Raw genomic sequence first — 23,614 nt, forward strand, 5'->3', positions numbered from 1 at the left:
GAGAATCTTAATTTCTTTGACTGCATCTTTTAACACCTTATCGTCATCTTCCAGAAAACTGTTTTTGATTTTAGTTAGTGGAGCAAATATATACCAATTGATGATGGATATCTTTTGAACTAGTTTTAGCAAAGGAGAGGTGCATAACTTCGTAATGTTTGCTGTTAAGTCAGCAGTTGTAGTTGCCTCGTAGAATACAATTTCATCATTGAAATTAACTCCAAGGAAATTTAATGCATTCTTCATTAGATGTCGATGAACATATACTGGACCTGTCTATAGTGAGGATTTCAGTTGGAGATAGTATTCCACCTCTTATGCAAATTAATTTTCTTTTAACTGGATTGATTGTTAGGCCAATTGATGCTAGAGAGGTTTCTGCTTGGAAGATAAGGCTGCTGATACTGGATTTGTTTTTTGTTATGACATCAGCAAAAGGTAAACAAGACAGCTAGACAAGCCATTTTGTAAACATTTCAGAATAATTGTATTTTTCTAGCTGAATATTGCTCAAAATGAGCCAAAACATGTCCTAGTTTGTATGATGACTGTTTAAATGCGAATGGTCTAATGAAGTATTGAATAGGTGTATCAGTAAGTTTATAAACTACTGAGTGTTTATGTTTGAATATGAAAGTCAATTTCCCTCTCATATTCTGGGGTGAAATGCTGAGAATTAAAAGTCACAACACCATATGTGAGCTGCTGACCACAATGCTCTCGACGTGAAGGTATTAGTGATGATAAGGTACATTCTCTGACTGCGAATGGATGCAACACAATAATAAATTCATTATTACCATCAATCGTGAGAAGCTTGGAGAAATCATTGACCCAGTAGATCAGTTTTGAAATGTCAGATATCTGAAAGATTTTGACCAAGAAACTATAATTTATGACTCAGCTATATCATACCTTTTAGATAAATTTCAGATCTGTGATCGACAGGTGACTGGTGTCTTTTTCCTTGAAAGGGGAACAGTTGCCAAATTACTTCTTAACTAGAGAGCATCACATAAATTAGACAAGGATGTTCAAGATATTAATGTTATCACATTTAGAAAATATTCATAGCCATTCTCAGAAACCATTTGTGAGGATTACATTTCGATCATTCTTATTGTTGCTTAGGCAAACTCTTGTTGAGTCAGATTACGTAAATAAATAATACAGTTATGTTTTAATTCTTTTTGACAGGGAGTGGATGAAGAATATGATCAAGCCCTTCTGGACTTTTATTCTCCATATCATGAGTTCATCAATGTGATGTGTCGCCTAGCCATTAACAATGACTACATGTCAGATTCTTTGGTCAATCTTAGTGCTATGGTCGGGTTTGAAGGAGTTCCTTTACATCTCACATTCTTTCCGAAGCTGTGGTTAGACATCTGTCATGCACAGGTGAACTCAATTAATGATGTTATTTTAATGGTTATAGCGTCCACCATGCCAACTTGCTATGGGCTGGGGACGTCCCCGTATCGCCCCACCCGCTTACACTTCGACCGCGCCAATAACAAGCAAGGTTTAAGTGCTACACTGGCCCCACTATCGCTTCTGTCTGTGGTAGCGCGGCATAGGACTATGGAAATTACGAGACGATTAACCTGGAGTCCTCCATCTCACGAGGTTCCTGGATACATCCAGCATCCAGACTGTTCTGGAAGGACTGGCGCAGATGTATAAGACAAAAGTGACTTGCCTGGGTTGGTGTTGGTATAGTTCAGTCGTGAGCTCAATCAGTGAGTGACTGCCAGTGCTGTGAAGTGCGTGAACTGCCGTGACTGTCAGGCTAGCATGCCACATCCACAGTGTGGACTGACGGTGAAGGAAAGAACGTGTAGCCATGTGACGTGGGACCTTGTGTGTGAAAGTAAAACTGTATAGGCGCGCACAAACTGTGTAGTGAGCGGCCGCTTTTGAAATACAGTGTACACTGCCCTAGGGTGCAAGTGTGTGGAACATGCGACTTTGCGACATAACTGTATCAAAGCCACATGAGGATTAACATGCAATACCAATTAAATTAATATATTTATAAAGACAAAAAACTTCAGAAGTTTTAAGTTTGAGATGATTCTGTAATTTTTAACCAAGACTCTGGACTACTATGTCACAATACACTCAGTTGTTCACTCACCGTTAGAACGAAAGAAGAAATGCATGAAACCTTTTAGCCAGAATCTCATTGTCATGTTATCATTGAGTCTTAGATATCAGTGTTAATGAATCAAGTCATTTACCCTAACCTTGGCACTGTTATTTTAATCACAACTAACTGCCAGTTCATACATTGTATATCATAACTGCAATTCAACAAACTGTTTTACCTGATTAGTGTTAAGACTATAATTAAGTACAATTAATTGTAAATACATCAAAATCATAACTTAACCTTGAGACATTATAATGGCTAAGGATGCTCGGTAGACGACCAAAGCATGTCTGAACTGTAGTATTATGTCAAGGATAAAATCCATTATATTGAATAGGTGGAAAGCAAATCAATATGTATTATTTTATAACTGTTTAGCTTGTAAAAGTTATCTGTAGTGTTAAAACAAGTGAGAAACTAAGAGAGAGAGAGAGAGAGTACGAACTGTGTAAGTGTGTGTTGTGAGCGAAAGTTATGTGCTCGTTAGTCCTGTGTAGTTTTAGTGCATAGTTAATAAATCTTAGTATAGAAGCTACCAGTCTAGTGTTAATTTATCTTACTACCCCCTCCAACTCGTCGCATTATTTTGTAAAACAAATGTGTTATTAATTGATTCTTTGTTGCTTAGGGAAACTCTTGTTGAGTCAGATTACGTAAATTAATAATACAGTTATGTTTTAATTCTTTTTGACAGGGAGTGGATGAAGAATATGATCAAGCCCTTCTGGACTTTTATTCTCCATATCATGAGTTTATCGATGTGATGTGTCGTCTAGCCATTAACAATGACTGCATGTCAGATTCTTTGGTCAATCTTAGTGCTATGGTCGGGTTTGAAGGAGTTCCTTTACATCTCACATTCTTTCCGAAGCTGTGGTTAGACATCTATCATGCACAGGTAAGTAAAAATAGGCTATGCTTGTTTTATTGTTTATTTGCATTTTATGGCCTTCATTGGACCACTTTGGTCAATTTTATAAAAAGGTTTTTCAGTTTTCTTTCAGCCTGGTACTACTTCATTCTCTCTGATCTTAACTTTCTATCTTCATCTGAAATCCCCCATCCCATTGCCCATATGTTGATTTTGGTTTGTAGTCTAGTATGTTTGTGTGCGAGTATTTTTATTTTGTCCATTTTGTTTTTTAAATTTTCTATTGTCATTTGCAGTTTCCTCATATCTTCCTTGATTTCTGTAATCCATCTAATGTTGCTCTTAGTTAGGGTGACCGGACGTCCTCTTTTATCCGGACGTGTTTTTTTTTTAGATCATTGTCCGGGGTCAAGGTGGATTATCTTAAAAACCTGAAATGTCCGCCTTTCTTTTTAGTGAATCTGCTCATTTTGGGGTAATCTATTTCACTACTTTGTTTTTGCAAGTATTCTTCATTACACGACAGCATGTTCAATATCGCATCGATATATAGGAATGTGATTATAGATATACAGTACATGCAACTATTCTGCGCATACCTTGTGTTGTGATAATAGACGCTATTTACCATTGTGTATACTGTATGCTTCTCTCTCAGCAGTACCCCGCTAGAACATTGTTATGTTAATGCATGACAGCTGACAACGTGACAAGCAACAGGAGATAACCGGGATTTGAAGGAAGCTTATTTTAAATGAATGGCATTGAAAAATGATATTGATTAATGTGATGTTGGAAAATGTATTCTGTATTTGCAAACTAAGTCTAAATCCTTTCAGATTGATGTGAAATCTTTTGATCAGTTCTGAATTTCAAACAATTCCCGAATGAGAGTAGTAATGACCCTAAAGTTAACAAGTTACCTTTTAGTTAGAAATGGCCAAACTATTTCAGTTTGCGTAAGTCAGTTGATTATAGTTCAGAGTTATTAAAACTTACAGAATTTTTTTTTCTATACCAGGGCACAGTGCAAATGTAGAAAGTATATTTTCATTGATCTCGGCACAGTATATTGTTAATAGGAACCGTTTAACCATTTCAAAGTAGAACCTGTAAAAATCCCCTTAATGATTCAATATAATCTAAAGTAATTTACATGGAACTTTTTATAAGTATATGCTGGACATGCCAAAATTCCTGAACGCAACTGAATCTTCAGAGAAGTACCAGCAAGGCATGTAAATATCTCAGACACATTCTGAGTCATGGCCCTCATTGTGCTCAGGTGGCGAGGACTATACAATTCACCGGTGGTCCCTAACCCGTTAGAGGAGAGATCCTCACTTGGACTATGTGCAAGTAGGGTAGCATCCTGCTTCATGAATTTACCGAGCTCAGAACATTTTAAGCAAGCCTCGGACCTATGGGAGTAATGGAGTCCCACTCCCATTTGACAGGCGAGGGACTCTTTGGAAACAACTTGGCGAACAAAATGGAATTCGATGGGGAGCTATCAAAATTAATGGGGCATATGGAAGAAAGAAAGTAGAACTGGCTGAGTCAGCAAAGAGGATGCATCTGGATGTGCTAGGAGTAAGTGATATTCGGGTAGAGGGGGTAACGAGGAATTAGGAATAGAATTGTCTCCGTGTATTCACCATGTGAGGGTGCAGATGAGGATGAAGTTGACAAATTTTATGAAGCATTGAGTGACATCGTGGTCAGGGTCAACAGCAAGGATAGAATAGTGCTCTGGGCGATTCCAATGTGAGAGTTGGGAATAGAACTGAAGGATACGAAAGGGTGATTGGTAAATATGGGGAAGATATGGAAGCTAATGGGAATGGGAAGCGTTTGCTGGACTTCTGTGCTAGTGTGGGTTAAGCAGTTACAAATACATTCTTCAAGCATAAGGCTATTCACCGCTACACATGGGAGGCTAGAGGTACCAGATCAATAATAGACTATATCTTAACCGACTTTGAATTCAGGAAAAGAGTGTATGAGTTTTCCGGGATTTTTCGATGATACAGACCACTATCTGATCTGTAGTGAACTATCTCTAGGCCTAAGGTACAGAAAGTGAAATCTGTCTGCAAACGAATAAGAGAAAATCTCCAGGACGAGGAAATTAGACAGCAGTACATGGATATGATTAGTGAGAAATTTCAAACAGTGGACAGTAAGCGGGTTCAGGATATAGAAAGTGAATGGGTGGCATACAGGGATGCTGTAGTAGAAACAGCAAGGGAATGCCTAGGAACAACTATGTGTAAAGATGGGAAAAGGCAAACATCTTGGTGGAATGATGAAGTGAGAGCAGCCTGTAAACGTAAAAAGAAGGCTTATCAGAAATGGCTCCAAACAAGGGCCGAGGCAGACAGGGATTTGTACGTATATGAAAGAAACAGAGAGAAACAAATAGTTGTTGAATCCAAAATGAAGTTGTGGGAAGATTTTGGTAACAACCTGGAAATGCTAGGTCAAGCAGCAGGGAAACCTTTCTGGACAGTAATAAATAATCTTAGGAAGGGAGGGAAAAAGGAAATGAACAGTGTTTTGAGTAATTCAGGTGAACTCATATTAGATCCCAGGGAATCACTGGAGAGGTGGAGGGAATATTTTGAACATCTTCTCAATGTAAAAGGAAATCATCCTGGTGGTCTTGCGAACAGCCAAGCTCATGGGGAGGAGGAAAATGATGTTGGTGAAATTACGCTTGAGGAAGTGGAAAGGATGGTAAATAAACTCCATTGTCATAAAGCAGCAGGAATAGATGAAATTAGACCTGAAATGGTGAAGTACAGTGGGAAGGCAGGGATGAAATGGCTTCATAGAGTAGTAAAATTAGCATGGAGTGTTAGTAAGGTACCTTCAGATTGGACAAAAGCAGTAATTGCACCTATCTATAAGCAAGGGAACAGGAAGGATTGCAACAACTATCGAGGTATCTCATTGATTAGTATACCAGGCAAAGTATTCACTGGCATCTTGGAAGGGAGGGTGTGATCAGTCGTTGAGAGGAAATTGGATGAAAACCAGTGTGGTTTCAGACCACAGAGTGGCTGTCAGGATCAGATTTTCAGTATGCGCCAGGTAATTGAAAAATGCTACGAGAGGAATAGGCAGTTGTGTTTATGTTTCGTAGATCTAGAGAAAGCATATGACAGGGTACCGAGGGAAAAGATGTTTGTTATACTGGGGGACTATGGAATTAAAGGTAGATCATTAAAATCAATCAAGGGCATTTATGTTGACAATTGGGCTTCATTGAGAATTGATGGTAGAATGAGTTCTTAGTTCAGGGCACTTACAGGGGTTAGACAAGGCTGCAATCTTTCACCTTTGCTGTTCATAGTTTACATGGATCATCTGCTGAAAGGTATAAAATGGCAGGGAGGGATTCAGTTAGGTGGAAATGTAGTAAGCAGTCTGACCTATGCTGACGATTTGTTCTTAATGGCAGATTGTGCCGAAAGCCTGCAATCTAATATCTTGGAACTTGAAAAGAGGTGCAATGAGTATGGTATGAAAATTAGCCTCTCGAAGACTGAATTGATGTCAGTAGGTAAGAAATTCAACAGAATTGAATGTCAAATTGGTGATACAAAGCTAGAACAGGTCAATAATTTCAAGTATTTGGGTTTGTGTTCTCCCAGGATGGTAATATAGTAAATGAGATTGAATCAAGTTGTCGTAAAGCTAATGCAGTAAGCTCGGATTTGCGATCAACAGTATTCTGTAAGAAGGAAGTCAGCTCCCAGACTAAACTATCTTTACATCGGTCTGTTTTCAGACCAACTTTGCTTTACGGGAGCGAAAGCTGGGTGGACTCAGGATATCTTATTCATAAGTTAGAAGTAACAGACCTGAAAGTAGCAAGAATGATTGCTGTTACAAACCTGTGGGAACAATGGCAGGAGGGTACTCAGAATGTGGAGATAATTTAGGATTGAACTCGATGGATGAAGCTATACGCATAAACCGGCTTCGGTGGTGGGGGTCATGTGAGGCGAATGGAGGAGGGTAGGTTACCTAGGAGGATAATGTACTCTGTTATGGAGGATAATGAACTCTGTTATGGAGGGTAAGATAAGTAGAGGTAGACCAAGACGGCGATGGTTAGACTCGGTTTCTAGCAATCTAAAGATAAGAGGTATAGAACTAAATGAGGCCACATCACTAGCTGCAAATCGAGGATTATGGCGACATTATTAAATTCACAGAGGCTTGCAGACTGAACACTGAAAGGCATAAGAGTCTATAATGATATGTATGTATGTATGTATGTATGTATGTATGTATGTATGTATGTATGTATTTATTGTATAATAAAGAAATGGACACCTGTTGTGAAAATTAAAATATACAGTGTGCCTGGAAACTCACTCCACAGCAAGCTCGATCTACTAGCAGATAGAGTTGGGTTGGCACCACTATCGTCCGTGAGGAGACGGCACTGTATTCGCTAGGGGCTACGGTAATGTTGGGAGGTGGGATTAAACATGATTACAATTAAAACAGTAAATAAAATATATCTCGAATACCACCCGCACTGTGTTTTTTTGTCGAAAATATCGCTTCCAAAATTGGGTGCAGCTCTTATTTAAAATTCTGGAAAATTTATCTTTCCTAGGGGCCGATGACCTTCGATGTTAGGCCCCTTTAAACAACAAGCATCATCATCATTTATCTTTCCGAATGCACGTAAATTGGGCATCACCGCCGGCGCGGCTTGGCAACAATTCTCTCTTCGCTCTCAGTATACGCTACTTCCACGCTTGGCGACAGGCTCATGCACGTTCTCGGAGTATCAACATGTATTCCACAAAGCGTTTGCGATCTTTTAGTGCGAGTGAGAAACTGAAAGCAGTTCGGAAAGCCAAAATTATTGGAAATCGTGCCCCCAGTAGGAAATACGATATTGACGAGTCGTGTATTCGCGATTGGAGAAAGAAGAAAAATGTGCAGTTAACATGTAATGGTGATCGTAGAGCTTTCTGTGGACTGAGTGTACAGTTTCCAGAAATTGAAAGAAAACTTTATAAATATGTGACAGAAAGGTGGGAATTAGGATATGGTGTGTCATCCGAAATGTGTGAGCTAAAGGCATTAGAGATCGCAAAGTAACTTTTATCGGAAGGGTTTAAGGCAAGCCGAGGATGGGTTTGTAATTTTTGTAAAAGAAATGGGTTGAGCGTACGAAGGCGTACCTCAATTTCACAGCGTCTTCGTGGTGCCTACGATGAGAAGTTATTGTCGTTTCAGTGTCACATAATTTGGTTGCGGAAAGAAAATGCATATTTGCTTTCCCAAATTGGCAGTGCAAATCAGAAGCCAGTCTGCTTTGAAATTCCAGTGCACAGGACTGTGAATGTTAAGGGTGCGAAAAGTGTTACCATTAGAACTGGTGGTAGTGAAAAACAATGGTGTGCGGTAATGTTGTGTATTCTCGCTGACGGAACCAAATTGCCGCCGTACATTGTTCTCAAGCAAAAGATGCTTCCTAAAAATCTACCCACTGGTGTTATTGTCAGATCTCAGAACAATAATATAGATGTTGATTCCCGTAGGGAATCTGAAATATTTGTCCCGAATGAGTAAATTTATAATACCGATATAAATGGTCCATTATTCGACAGGCAACCAGGAATGAGGTAACTGGAAAATTTATAAGATCTCAGAACTCCAGCTGGATGGACAGTTCACTTGTGGAAGACTGGGTAAAGTGTGTCTGGCAACGTCGCCTGGGTGCATTTTTGGGACAAAAGAGCTTGCTTGTTCTCGACAGTTACTGTGGCCACACAACAGATGCTGTGAAGAATCATATCAACGATGGGAAAACCGACCTAGCCGTCATTCCGGGCGGGATGATGTCTATGCTACAGCCGCTGGATGTCTGCCTGAACCGTCCATTTAAAGCAGCCTTGAAACAGCTGTATACAGAATGGATGGCAGCTGATAATCACACACTGACGCCAACTGGTCGCATTCAGCGCCCAGAAGTTCAGCTGCTGTGTTCGTGGATAATCGTATCCCTGAAGACCTCGTATGGAAGAGCTTCAGGAAATGTATCATTTCTTTTGCTGTAGATGGCAGTGATGACGACATTTTGTGGGAAGGTGATGGTGCTGAAAGTTCCGAAGTTGGTTCTGATGATGATGATGATGATAAATGAACTCGTTGGATATCATTCTGGAAATGTTTGTTAACTTTTATTTGTATTTTCTAATCATTTGATGTGTGTTAGTAAAGATTGCAAATAATTTTGACTTCACCTTTTTTTAAAATTTTTTCTCCACGAACCTACTACGCTGGCGTTGCAGGGGGAGAGGTGATACTCCCACGTGGCGCGTCCCAGGTGGCGGATAGGGGGGTCCTAACCGGCTTGCCGATGGACTTGAGGGAAATAAAATACCTCTCGTGGACCAACCACACTACCCCCTGCGGGTGGGGGACGCACATGTAGAATACACCCGCGGTATCCCCTGCCTGTCGTAAGAGGCGACTAAAAGGGGCGACCAAGGGATGATTGAATTAGAACCATGAAACTACTTTTGATTCGTACCATCATGCGGGGAACACCATGGGTTGATTGTACTTGTGAGTAGTACCACTAAATTAGGTACGAAATAGGTTTGTGATTAGTAGCAGTAAAGAGGCTGGCCTGGGGGTTTCCAGTACCCGTGCGTCGTACCCATGTGAGCAACACCGTGACTCTGCGTTGCCTGTGATTAGTACCCACTATGTGAGGAACACCACGGGATAGTGTGAGTTCCTGTGGTTAGTACACCTAGGTGAGGAACCTTATCGGTTTCCGTTGGCTACGAGTGGCGCCATTGTGTGAGAAACACCATAGGTCTGCGTTCCCTGTACGAAGTGCAATACTTGTGAGTAGTACCATCTTGTGTGGAACACCGTGAGTCTTCGCTACTTTTGATTAGTACCCCAACATGACAAATAGCATGGTTCTACTTTACTCACGACATGTACCATTCTGTGGGGCCTTAGACGTGGATTTTGCACCCCTTTAGACATCAAGCATCATTGTGCTTTATAAGTGGTCCCTTGGTCAGTAATATTATTATTTACGATCTTTTTTTAAGTCTGATCCACTGTCTTTTTTTTGTTTTTTGTTGGGTTCATGACCATCCATTCATTCTTCATGACATTTTTTATTTTATTTTGGTCAGTGGATGAATTTGAACTTTTTGTTATTTCATTTCGTACCATTAGGGGCTGATGACCTTGATGTTAGGCCCCTTTAAACAACAAGCATCATCAAATTTTGTTCTTTCAAAATAAGGGTGCGGGTGGTATTCAAGATAATACGGTATACTGTACTCACCACTATCACAGTAGGTACTGGAAGTACTTTACTTTCCTCTTTCTTGAAGGCATAGTTCTTGCTTGCTTGTTGTTTTAAGGGGCCTAACATTGAAGGTCATCGGCCCAAGGCATAGTTCAACTAGTTTACATTTATTTGTGAACACTTTAACCAATGTAACTTTATACGGGTACAAATTCAGTTCTTTGGTTATGGCCGTATGTGCTGTCGTAGGAGAGACATTAGCCTTTTGTAATAATTTTCTCACTGATTTTGTTGGACTCCGCAACATGATGTTAAAAATGTCATCAAGCTTCCGTTCTGTTAAAATTGTTGGCCTACCAGTTCGTGGTGCATCTTGAACTGAATCTGTTGCACAAAATTTGCTAATTAAATCATGTACAGTGTCATGATATGGACACCTCGAATCAGGAAAACGCAAACAAAATTGCCGCCTTACATTTTCCATGAAGTTTCTAGTAGCACGAAGAACATTTTCCACTAAAAACACTCTCTTCAACAGGAAGCATTTTCACCACACTTAGCTTACACAAAAACTAGACAAGAACACAACTTAAAGCATCAACGCACCTGAACTCAATGTCGGTAATACTGTAACGGTCAACTCCAATATTCTACCCTCCCCCATTAACTCAACTCGAAGGTCAATGCTGAACACGTGCGGACAATAGTGGTGCTAACCTAACTTTTCCTGCTAGTTGATCGAGCTCGCTGTGGAGTGAGTTTGCGGATGCACTGTATGTCTAAATTCTGACTCTCAGTGGAGGATTTTCGTGTCCTTTGTTTTTCTGGCACCATCCTCCTCGTTAAATAGCTTAGTCCGCATTTTGTTATCTATTTGCATCTGATCACCCTACTCTTATTATTCTGTAATTTTTCTATAATTCTCTTGATCCTGTTTTCTGGTGTCCTGAGTAGACGTCCAAAGAACGCAATTCGTTTTTTCCTGATTGCTCATTACTGATTCCATTTCCTTGTAGACTGTTTTATTAGAAGTTAGTCTCCAGTGTCCTCTCTCTTGGTAGTGTTTGTTTATGCTCATTTTCATTTGCGTATGTTATTTCTGGTTGTGTAACAGTTCTATAGTGTTTTAATTTTACGGCTATTGAGAAGTTTTTTCCTTGGGGATATATTATACTCTGGTCAGCTTATTTATTTTGTTATGCCATGCCTGCGTTTTGTTGAGGTTATATGTTATTCATCATCATCATTTTCATTTCCCCTTGTCCAGCTCCTGTCAGGTCGGGAGGTTGATGGTACTTCTCCACAGTTGCCTCTCCTTCCATCACTCCTCTTCAGTAATTGTATTCCAGTCTTCTTTTTCTTACACTGTTCGTGACAAAGTCTATCCACCTTGCTCTAGGCCTCTCTCTTGCCATATTTCCCTCTGTCTTAGCCTCTAACAGTTCTTTTGGTATCCATCCCTCCTCCATCTTCATAACATGTCCAAACAATTTCTTTCTCCATCCTATCTCTCAAGTTTTTTGCCCCTATTTCTTTTCTGACTTCAGCATTACTTACTCTTGTCCCTCCTTGTCTTCCTTACCATACTTCTAAGGAACTTCATCTCTCTGGCCTGAATTTTACTCTCGTCTCTTGTTGTCAGTGTCTAAATATCTGATGCATATGTTAATATAGGAGTACACTACATCTTGTACATTATCTCTTTACATTTCATAGGATCTTCTCTGTTCAGTGCCAAGTTCCTTACCTTGTGGGAGAACGTATTTCCTGCTTGTGCTCTTCTGCTGACCTCCTTATCCAACCTTGCATCTTGCATTATTTCACTTCCTAAATATTTGAAGCATTCAACAACCTCCAGGTATTGTGCCCTGATACTAACGATTCCTTCTCCTCTTGTTATCACCACTGTTTTGCTCTTCTCCACACTGATTTTCATATCATATTTCTCAATATTGTCATTTAAAGCCTCTAGTTGGATTTGCAAAAGCTAAATGACAAACTGGAACAGAATAGATTGAGGTGTTTAGACATGTCAAGCGGATGAAAGAAGAAAAGCTGCCAAGACAAGCACTGGAAAGACAGATGACAAGGAAGACCAAGAAGTGAAGAAAAGTGTAGGACAACAGAACCTGGACTGGAACACAGTGTTGGAGGAGGAATGGTGGAGAGATAGGATGAAGTGGAGAGGAAACATATTTGCTCCCATATGATGTCAGCTGGAAAAATCTCTTTGAGGTTGATGGCATTTTCTTCACTTTTGTTGGTTTAAAAATTTTAACCATGCCTGGTGTCTTTCTTCATGAATTTTACCACATTCTGATGTCCACCAAGCATGTATTTTATATGGGTTTAAAGGTTTAGCTTTTTGTTTCAGAAATGGTAGCAGTTCTTCAAAATTATCAGTTAATTTTAGGGTTCATGTAGTTTCTTGATATTTGTCATTTCTGATTAATTGGTGTGGGTCATAATTCCTCTTTCCTTTGTTGGATTTCTGTTTCTTCTTCTTTAGAGGTGTGAATTTAATTTTGAATTTGACTATATAGTGGTCTGAACCAGTGCCTATTCCTCTTAATACTTTAACATTGTTTCGATTTCTCTGTGAAAGGATTTGTCCATGCATACATGATCAGCTGCCGTACCCCTTTTCTCCAGTCAGGATATTCCCAAGTTTCAAGTTTGTTTGGCCTCCTTTCGAAGTATGTGGATTTAGAGAGTCCGATAAGACTTTGGCTATTCTTATTTGTATATTTATGTGGAGAACATTTCCAGATTATCTTTTTTAATCTGGGCATTGAAGTCCCCTTATAAGATCTTAACATTGTTTTTATTTACTTAGTTTACTGATTGAGGAGATCCCAAAACTTATCTGCTTCTTTCCTGGACTTGGTTAGAAAAGTTTTCTCATTTTCAGGGGAATAGGCATTTATGATGGTGTAAATTTTGTTTGTTATTTTTAAAGTTAAAGTTGCAGTTCTTGGTGAGATGGCTTGAAAATACAGTAGAGTCTTGTTAATCCGAACTAATTGGGACCGGAGTCTGTTCGGATTACGAAATTTTCGGATTAACCGGAAAATATGTTCTAATAATAATGTTATTGTTTTTACGTCCCGCTAACTAATTTTACGGTTTCCGGAGACGCCTAGGTCCCGAGATTTTCTCCCGCAGGAGTTCTTTTACGTGCTTACACGAGGCTGACGTATTTGAGCTCCTTCAAATACCACCGAACCTGCCAAGTTGGGGTCAGAAGGCCAGCTCCTTAACCGTCTGAGGAAAATAGTTTCTACAGTACAGTACATACTGTAATTTGCAATGTCAGTTCTTTAGCAGTTACATTAATAAAATAAGTTAGTGCATAAAATTACAGGAGGGTAGTTAAGATCCCGTAGAGGAGAAAATGACAGTGAAAATGACATTAGCGAGTGGATGTAAGCTGACTGCCATCAATTACAAACAGACCAAGAAACTGTAGCTATGGTGGAGAAAGAATCTGGAGTTGATGAGGAACAGAGTGACGACGAAGACCACAATGAACAACTAGTGTCACATACAGATGCCGCGGTCGCCTTACAACTTGCCGTACTCTACGTCGAGCAACACTCCGCTGCTACGCCCACTGATGCGATGTTTATGAGACGCTGGTTTAACACTGCATCTTCGAGAAGGTTCCAATCACTATGGCAAAAGAAACTAACAGAATGTGTAAAGATAATAAACGACCAGTGATTGATGGTTTATGATGAAAAATTATGCTTACATTACATTATTCTAGTAAAATATGACTAATAAAATGCAAGTAAATCTTCTTTCTATAATATGTTCTTTCATTTCAATAAGGAGATTTTTTAAAAAATTGAATATTTCAGTTCGGATTAACGGGACTATCAGATTAACGGGGTTCGGATTAACGGGACTCTAGTGTAAATGATAGAATCTAATTTTTATTTCATTTCTTTTTTACGATTTTCTTTACGCTGCTCCGGCACAAATAGGTCTTATGGCAACGATGGGATAGGAAAGGGCTTGGAGTGGGAAGAAACCGACCATGGCCTTAATTAAGGTACAGCCCCAGCATTTTCCTGGTACATCATTTCTAAATAGTTGTAAATAATGTGGGATAGATAACCAAATACTTATGCAGTTGCAATGTTGTGTTTTATATTTGTACTAGGGACTTGACTTGGTTTTACAGCAATAGGCTTTTTAAAGTGAGGTGTTTTGATAGTAATTTTTCTTCCTAATGTTGTTTGGATCATCGGTCTATAGACTGATTTGATGCAGCTCTCCAGGCCACACTATCCTGTGCTAACCTTCCCATTTCTGTGTAACTATTACATCCTACATGTCCTCTAATCTGTTTTGTCATATTCATACCTTGGTCTACCCCTGCAATTTTTACTGCCTACTCTTCCCTTAAAAGCTAACTGAGCAAGACCTGGGCATGTTAAGATGTGCCCTATCATCCTATCTCTTCATCTAGTCAAATTTCTTCAAATCTTTCTCCTCTCACCAATTCGATTCAGTATCTCTTCATGTCTGGTCGATCTACCCATCACACCTTCAGCATTCTCCTGTAACACCACATTTAAAAAGCTTCTATTCTCTTTCGTTCTGAGCTAGTTATCATTCTTGTTTCACTTCCATACGATACCATGCTCCAGACGAAGTCTTCATAAACTGATTTCTAATTCCTATATCAATGTTTGAAGTGAGAAAATTTATTTTCTTAAAAAAAGCCTTCCTTGCTTGTGCTAGTCTGCATTTTATGTTGTCAGTCTGCCATCGTTAGTTATTCTACTACCCAAGTAACAATGTTCATCTGCTTCCTTTAAGACTTAATTTCCTAATAATATTTCCTGCATTACCAGACTTCATTCGACTGCACTCCATTACCTTTGCTTTGGATATATTTATTTTCATTTTTGTACTCCTTCTCCAAGACTGTGTCCATGCCATTCAGTAATTTCTCCAGATCTTCTGCAAGACTCAGACAGGATAACAATATCATCTGCAAATCTCAGAGGTTTGATTTCCTCTCCTTGGATTGTGACTCCTTTTCCAAATTCCTCTTTGATCTTCTTTATTGCCTGTTCTATGTAAAGACTAAAAAGGACAGGGGACAAACTGCAGCCTTGCGTCACTCCTTTCTGGATTGCTGCCTCGTTTTCAAAGCCCTCGATTCTTATTACTGCACACTGACTTTTGTATAGATTGTAGATAATTCTCCTTTCTCGGTATCTGATCCTGATCACCTTTAGAATTTCAAACAGCTTGGACCAACCAACATTATCGAATGCCTTTTCTAGATCTACGAAAGCCATATACGTGGGCTTGTCTTTCTTAATTCAGTCCTCTAAGATCATACTTAAAGTCAGGATTGTTTCAAGTGTTCCTGCATTTCTTCTGAAGCCAAACTGATCTTCTCCCAAGTCAGTTTCAACTTGTCTTTCCATTCTTCTCTAAATAATACATGTTAAAATTTTGCAAGCGTGGGATACTAAACTAATGGTGTAGTAGTTTTCACATTTGTCATCGCCTGATTTCTTGGGAATAGGTATAACAGCATTTTGTCTAAAATCGGATGGTACTTCTCCTGTATCATACATCTTACATACTAAATAGAATAACCTCCCCATGCTGGTTTCTTCTATGGCAGTTGGTAATTCTGAGAATATGCCATCAATTCCATGTGCCTTGATCCTATTTAGGTCTCTCAAGGCTCTGTCAAATTCTGACCTCAACACTGGGTCTCCTATCTCATCAGCATCAGTTTTTTCTTGTTCCAGAACCTTATCATGTACTTCCTTCCTTTAATGTACAATTAATCTGTTCCTGTAATTTTTCTGCCTTGTCTTCTTTCTCTAGAAGTGGGTTTCCATGTGAGTTCTTAATATTCATATTAGTTTTCCTTTCTGCAAAGATTTCCTTGATTTTCCTGCATGCAGCATCCACGTCTCCTGTAACCATACAACCTTCAATATCCTTGCACTTCTCTTTCAGTCATTCTTCCTTAGCTGAACTGCACTTTCTATCTACTTCATTCTTTAACCACTCTATTCTTTTCTGCCTCCTCATTTTTTGCATTCTTGTATTTTTGCCGTTCATCAATCAGGTCTTATATTTTCCTGATTCTTACTTGATCTTATCTTCCTTCCTAATTTTTCTTCAGCAGTCCTACTGATCTTACTCTTCACGACTGTCCACTTGTTTTCTATTGTTTCATTCAGCCTTTTCATTTAGTCCTTGTGCAACATGTTCCTTGAAACAAGCCCTCACACTCTCTTCCTTCAACTTATCTAGATCCCATCTATTGTATTCCTTCCTTTCTTCAACTTCAGATGACATTTTATGACCACCACATTGTGGTTAGAGTGCACGTCTGCTCTTGGGAACATCTTGCAATGCAACACCTGGTTTCTGAATCTCTACCTAATCATAACGAAGTCTATTTAATACCTTCCTGTGTCTCAAGGTCTTGTCCACGTATATAGCCATCGTTGGTGGTGTTTGAACTAAGTATTAGCAAGGACTAAATTATGATCAGTGCAGAATTCAACTAGATGACTTCTTCTTTCATTTCTTCGTCGCAGTCAGAATTCTCTTACGGCAAGCATGTCAAGGTCAAGAGCTGACTGACATGTCTATGTGCATGAGAAACAGCTGTTATGAGCACTAGCTCAGGACGTTATCAGGAGAGGCCTGGTGGGGTGTACATTACACTTCCGTAATTACGGTATTCCATACAATACATGTATATATTATTTTATATAAGGACATACATAATTAAACGTTTTCAACATGGCATTTGTATGAATCGTACGAAACAGCCTGCTTTGTAATCACTGTGTACCAGAAAAATATGCAATTACTGTGAAGGATACGATAAGCAATGAAGTACAAAATAATAGGCACGTACTTTTTAAGGAGTTTAACATGCTCAACTCTCCTATGAACATTTATGAAGCAGAATAATACCGAATACTATGCCGCTACTATATTACCTCTGTAACTAAACGTCATGCTTTTATAAATTTACATAAAAGAAAATAGGCTATGATAAAACCAGTATCTCTTCAAGCAACCATGTTGATTCAGAAGTACACAAACACAAATACACACTAAACAAATTACTGTGTCAGTCCTTATTCCAGAGTGTGTGCAGCTGAATGTTACAACCATTACTTGTAGACCAAAACAGGTAACTGGAGCCTAACACAGGAAGGTGTGTACAACTTTGAGTCAGCATCGTGGTGAAGTACAAGCCAGTTGAGGGGAAGCGACTTGTGCCCTTATGTACAGGTATTTCTAGCGTGGACACTGCGCTTGCGGTGGGCTAGCTTTGACACCCTTGTCTTATGATGGCATTACCTTCTCTTCCTTAGCCTACCACTGCATTCCAGTCTTCCATCACAATTAGATTCTCATCTCCCTTTATGTATTGTATTCAGTCTTCTATCTCATCATCTGCTGAACTAGTAGGCATATAGACCTGCTTTATTGTGGTGGTCATTGGCTTGGTGTCTGTCTTGACAACAATAATTCATCCACTATGTTGGTCGTATTAGCTGCCCTATTTTCTTATTCATTATTAAACCAACTCCTGCATTTCCCATGTTTGATTTTATGTTGACCTGACCGAAAATCCTGCTCTTCCTGCCAACATACTTCACTTGTACCAACTACATCTAAGTTTAGCCTATCCATTTCCTTCTTTAGATTCTCTAACCTTCCATGATAATTCAGACTCCTAACATTCCATTCTCCAACTCTCAGAATGTCAGTATTCATCTTCCTGATGATTACCTCTGCCTGTGTAGTCCCCATGTGCAGATCCGAATTGGGGACTATTTTATCTTTGGAATATTTTACCCGGTAGGAAGCCATCCTCAGTATATCATTCATACAGATAGAGCTGCATGTCCTTGGGACTTAGTTACGGCTGTAGTTTCCTGTTGCTTTCAGTCATGTTGCAGTATCAACACAGTTAAGCAATAAAGAAAAATATGTAATTTCAGTAGTCCACATTAGTCAATACATTAAACGTTGATTCAAAACACACTAAAGATGCATGTTTCGGCCCTATTGGGCCTTCTTCAGTCTTGAAAGAAGAATATAAAGTTATAGAAATGCTCCAGAAACACAACACTAAAAATCCATAAAAAAGAATTGATCTTAAAATGTTTCAACTTGTCATAATGCAAAAACACAAACATAACCATATATATAAATATTTTGTATGTACTGTATTCTGCTGTATGATTTTTGGTTATTGTTATATAAATCCCAAGCTCAGTATTTCAGAAAGTTTATGAGCAGTTCAAAAACCCATGCACCAGAATTTACCTTTTGTTTTTCAGCTTTGTCCTTTCAATTCCAATTCTCCAAATGTATTCCTCCAACAAGTTTTTTTTTTTTTTTTTTTTTTTTTTTTTTTTTTTTTTTTTTTTTTTTTTTTTTTTAAGTGACATGTGTTTGCTTTGTGAAAGCACCGCCAGTTCCAGAATCCAGCTATAGTTTGTTTGATTTGAAATTTGCTCTTTGAAGCTCCCGAAAAGTGACAATGAGCTGGTCATCGGAGCAAAGATAAGAGTATACATGACTTATTTGAGTTCATATGGCCGGAGATCAGCTGAAATTCAACCAACAGTTTGGCTGCCTGAACGTGTAGACGATTTTGCCGTGACTCTTTGCACCGTTGGGAGACTAACCTACTGTTGCACCCAAGTGTTGGACTTGGTGTGCAGCTCTGAACCTGTGATTTTTGTACTTTCTTTTAGCAAAGTCTTTAGCATCTCGATGCTGTAGATATTGTTAATTATTTTATTTTGCTATTTAACCATATACTAAATAATGATTTCTTACTTGCTAAACATTCCATGTTTCATTTTTTTCAGCATGTAGACAAGAAGTACATGACCATGTTGAACAACTGTAACTATTTTGTTGATTACATGGAAGCTGTCCTCCTCGATGAGAGGACTTCTCTGAACGTCGGTATTATTTATGATTTTCTCTGTACATATTTCCCTAAGGTAAGCTCTTTCAGATCCTATTGCATAATTTTTAAAGCTACTTCATTGAAAAGTGCTTTCCTTTAAACTTTTGACTATCTGCTATCTTAAGCTTCAAGTTTACTGTTCAGCAGCAGGGCCAAAATGGGTCAGTTAAGATTATACATACATCAACAAAAGTGTTGCGTCACCTCAGTTTCAAGATCACCAGAACACTGACGCAGAATGTTTATATTGCATCATGAACACAGCCCCTTTGACTGTTCCTAGCTGTCACTAAGTCTGCCCAAACATGTAGAAACAACCAAGCATGAGCAGGGTCTATTAGATAGAGTGTGTATGACAGCCGATCAGTTCCAGTCATTCCACCAGGAAGGAGGTACACTGCTTGTGTTGTCTGTAGTTTTGCCATGCCTAGAAGGTCAGTACCGCAGTTTGATCGTATCATATTGTTACATTGTGTCAGGAGAGGCTCTCATCCCGAGTGAACCAAAGCAGTGTTCTTCGGACATGGAGGAGGTACAGAGCATACAGGAACTGTTAATAACATGCCTCACTCAGGCCGCCCAAGGGCCACGACTGCAGTGGATGACCGCTAATTAGAGATTTCAGCTCGGAGGAACTGTGAAAGCAATGCCACCATGCTGAATATTGCGTTTCATGCAGCCACAGGACGTTGTGTGTCAACTCAAAACTGTACGTAATAGGCTGCATGATGCACACCTTCACTCCCATCGTCAATGGCGAGGTCCACCTTTGCAACCGAGACCCTATGCAGCGTGGTACAGATGGTCCCAACAACCTGCTGAATGGACCTGTCAGAATTGGCATCACGTTCTCTTCACAGATGAGTGTCTCATATGCTTTTAACCAGACAATCGTCGGAGATGTGTTTGGAGGCAGTTTGGTCAGGCTGAACGTCTTAGACACACTGTCCAGCGAGTGCAGCAAGGTGGGTGTTCCCTGATGTTTTGGGGTGGCATCATGTGGGGCTGACGTACGCCAGTGGTGGTCATGGAAGGTGCCAAATTGGCTATACGATACAGAAATGACATCCTCCAACCTATAGTGCAACCATATCAGCAGGATTTCAGAGAGGCATTTGTCTTCATGGACGACATGGACGACAATTCACGCCCTCATTGTGCACATCTTATGAATGAGTTCCTTAATGATAATGACATCACTCGACTAGAGTGGCCAGCATGTTTTCCAGACATGAACCCTATCAAACATGCGTGGGATACATTGAAAAGGGCTGTTTTTGGACGAGAGATTTACGCCAAATCGCCGTTGAGGAATGGGACAGTCTGGGCGAACAGTGCCTTGATGAACTAGTGGATAGTATCCATGGCGAATACAGGCATGCATCAATGCAAGGGGACGTGCTACTGGGTGTTATATGTACTGGTGTATGCTGCAGTCTGGACCACAACTTCAGAAAGACTAACTGTATGATTGTACAACTTGCAATGTGTGGTTTTCATGAGCAATAAAGGGAGCTGAATTGTTGTTTGTGTATTCCATTTGTATATAAAGGTTCAGGACCTCTTAGCACCAAGGTGATGTAAAACTTTTTTTGATGTGTGTATTTACTTATGTTGCCTCGTATGATTTTACAGATTCTCACTGATAGTATACATTCATGGATAGTATACATTTGTAATGTTTCTGCCCATTGTAAGAGTGGCTAAAAGGGATGTCGGGTAGTTTAATGATTTGTGAATTGTATCACCCTATTGCAATACGCTCAGAGGTACAGTAAATACCCTGACTTTTCAGTGATAAAATCTTTGAGGCAGCTCTGGTGTTTGTGACAGTAAATTTAGTTCAGTGTTATTAATTGTGAAAATTATAGATATTATTAAATCAATATATGGAACAAAATTGGTGTGTGTATTCTGTATGCTATTGCAAAGAAAGTGCAAATTGTATTTAAAAATTGATGTGTTGTTAAAGGAGCAGCTCATGCAAGCCTAAAATGTTCGCTATTACATAGGCAAATCAAGTATGATTTCAATATGTTTTTAAATTTAAAATGTGTCCTTAAAATTGTCTTGATGTTTCTATATGGTGAAAATAGTAATATACACCTGACAGTGCAGGTGTATATTCCAAACTATCAAGCCAGAGAAAATTCCAAAAAAGTTCCTTGCTGATACAGACATACTAATACGAACTGCTCTTAAGGACATTCTTCAAATACCTGCAGATATTCCTAATGGAATGGCTACACTGAGAAAAAAGTATAAGGGGTTAGGACTCTTCTGCATCACTTGGGAAGCTCATCTTCAGCACATAAACATCTGTAAGGTACTATTAAGCTCAGGTGACAAATACATCCATGCTACAAGAAATCTGAAAGAAGAAATAACTCTCTCACTACAATCCCTCAGTGTCCCTCAATCTGATTGCTACATCCATGCCTGGAATTAACTGATGCCAGGAAAGTGAGAAGAGTACTGAGAGAAAGGGCGTTCAGTGAGTGGTGTAACTTGCAGCAGAAAGGAAGAGGTTTATGTTTGTACAATGAATATACTCCTGCCAACTCCTGGATTTGAGACCATCAAGGCTTATCATGTAGTGAATGGCGTGAAGCAATTAAGATGACAGCGAACATTTCAGCAGTTAGATCGATACCAGGAAGATCTCAGAACGATTCCCTTTGTAGGCGCTGCCTCTAGGAGATTGAAACTCTTGTGCATGTTCTGGGATCCTGTCCTCATGGTGAACTTTTAGGGAATACGCGTCATCATAACATCCGCTCGTTAATTGCGACAACCCTGAAAGACCATGGTTTCCAGGTATTTGAAGAGGTTCATGGCTTAGCGGACAACGGAACCCACAGAAGGATCGACATTACTTTCAAGAATAAGAAGAGGGGTTACATCATCGACCCCACAATTCACTTTGAAAGCCATAAGTTGCAGCCCTCAGATGTTAATCTCGGGAAGAGGAATATTTACTTACCCACAATTCCTTACTACAGGGAGAAATACCAGCTAGATGAAATTGACATAGTAGGTCTGATGATTGGAGCTAGGGGAACAATTCCCGTTTTTGTCACTAATTTCTGGAAACAGATGTCTCTGCCATTTACAACGTTACGGGAGATTGCCTTCATAGCCTTAAGGGGTTCACTGATAATTCTAAGAAATCATTGTTACAATTAGGTTACCTTCAACATTTCTCAAGTATATCTGTTTCTCTTCTAAAAATAAATGTAAAAGTATACTTTGTCACAAGGCAGCCTCTGCACGAGAGAAGTATTTCATAAAATAAAATAAACAAAGTTCAGGATATTCATAATATGACTTGAATGTAAGGTCATGACAATGAGTTGCTTGACTGTGACTACTTGGGTGGTATTTCCAGATCTGATTTATAGTCTCTATCCTCTCTGAACTGATTTTTAACACAAATCAAGAACAAATTGTCAGAAAAGCAAATAATTGAATGGAGTGACAACCTAAAACATTGACAGAAATAGCAAACTGTTTTATAGAATGTAGAGAAACTGGTGATAGGGAATATTCAAAGAGCTGGAGGAATTATTTTGATAAACTGTCCACCAGAAAGAGCAACTAATGAAGTTTACATAAGGGGTTTGAAATGGAGTTACATAAAATACTTCTGTATTATACAAAATAGGAAAGTTGGCTGGTAATTATATGAGTGAAATCCATCATAGATTCTGGTATGCAGTTTCTTTTGTAACATCTGAAAAGGAGAAAAACTATCAGGATGGAAGTAAGGCCTTATCATTCTCTTCTTTTAGATAATCAACAAGAAGACATTCAAATAACACAGGCATCACTTTGATATGTAGAAGGGCAAACTGTATGAAAGGATTTTAGAATATAAAATTAGACCCCTCGTAGAATTAAATCTAACAAAGGAACTATAGCCACACACAAGTTTGAGGGAGTGGAGCAGTTCAAGTTTTAAGGAGCAATTGTCACTGAAACAGGTCGGATAAATGTTGAAATTAATATGCAAATTCAGAATGTTAGCAAGGTGTTGTACACTCTTAAGACCTACTTGTTGAGATCAGTGGCAGTGATTCAAATGCCTCTAATGAAAGTAGTTACGGAAATACTGCAGGTAGAATTTACATAATATTTGTGAGAGGATTTTTCTCAAGTTTAATTCATTATGAATAAGATTGATTTCAGAAAGAACTTTTTTAAGTCTGATTTAATTATTTTAAAGGAAAAAGTGGGGGATGTCTTGTTTTCTGAGAAATGTGGTAGATCTGCTAGAAAAAG

The 23,614-nt window shown here is 39.1% G+C and overlaps 1 protein-coding gene across 1 annotated transcript in view; it reads left to right on the plus strand.

The window, feature by feature from the left end:
* The window catches only part of puf (ubiquitinyl hydrolase 1 puf), an 870,156-nt gene that overhangs the window by 821,785 nt on the left and 24,757 nt on the right, over window positions 1-23,614 (plus strand). The window contains exons 47-48 of the mRNA XM_068225443.1: window positions 2,850-3,053; window positions 19,230-19,367. Coding sequence (XP_068081544.1) covers window positions 2,850-3,053; window positions 19,230-19,367 — 342 coding nt within the window. The remainder of the gene's footprint in view (window positions 1-2,849; window positions 3,054-19,229; window positions 19,368-23,614) is intronic.

The sequence above is a fragment of the Anabrus simplex genome, chromosome 1 (assembly GCF_040414725.1).
Source record: "Anabrus simplex isolate iqAnaSimp1 chromosome 1, ASM4041472v1, whole genome shotgun sequence".
Lineage (NCBI taxonomy): Eukaryota > Metazoa > Arthropoda > Insecta > Orthoptera > Tettigoniidae > Anabrus > Anabrus simplex.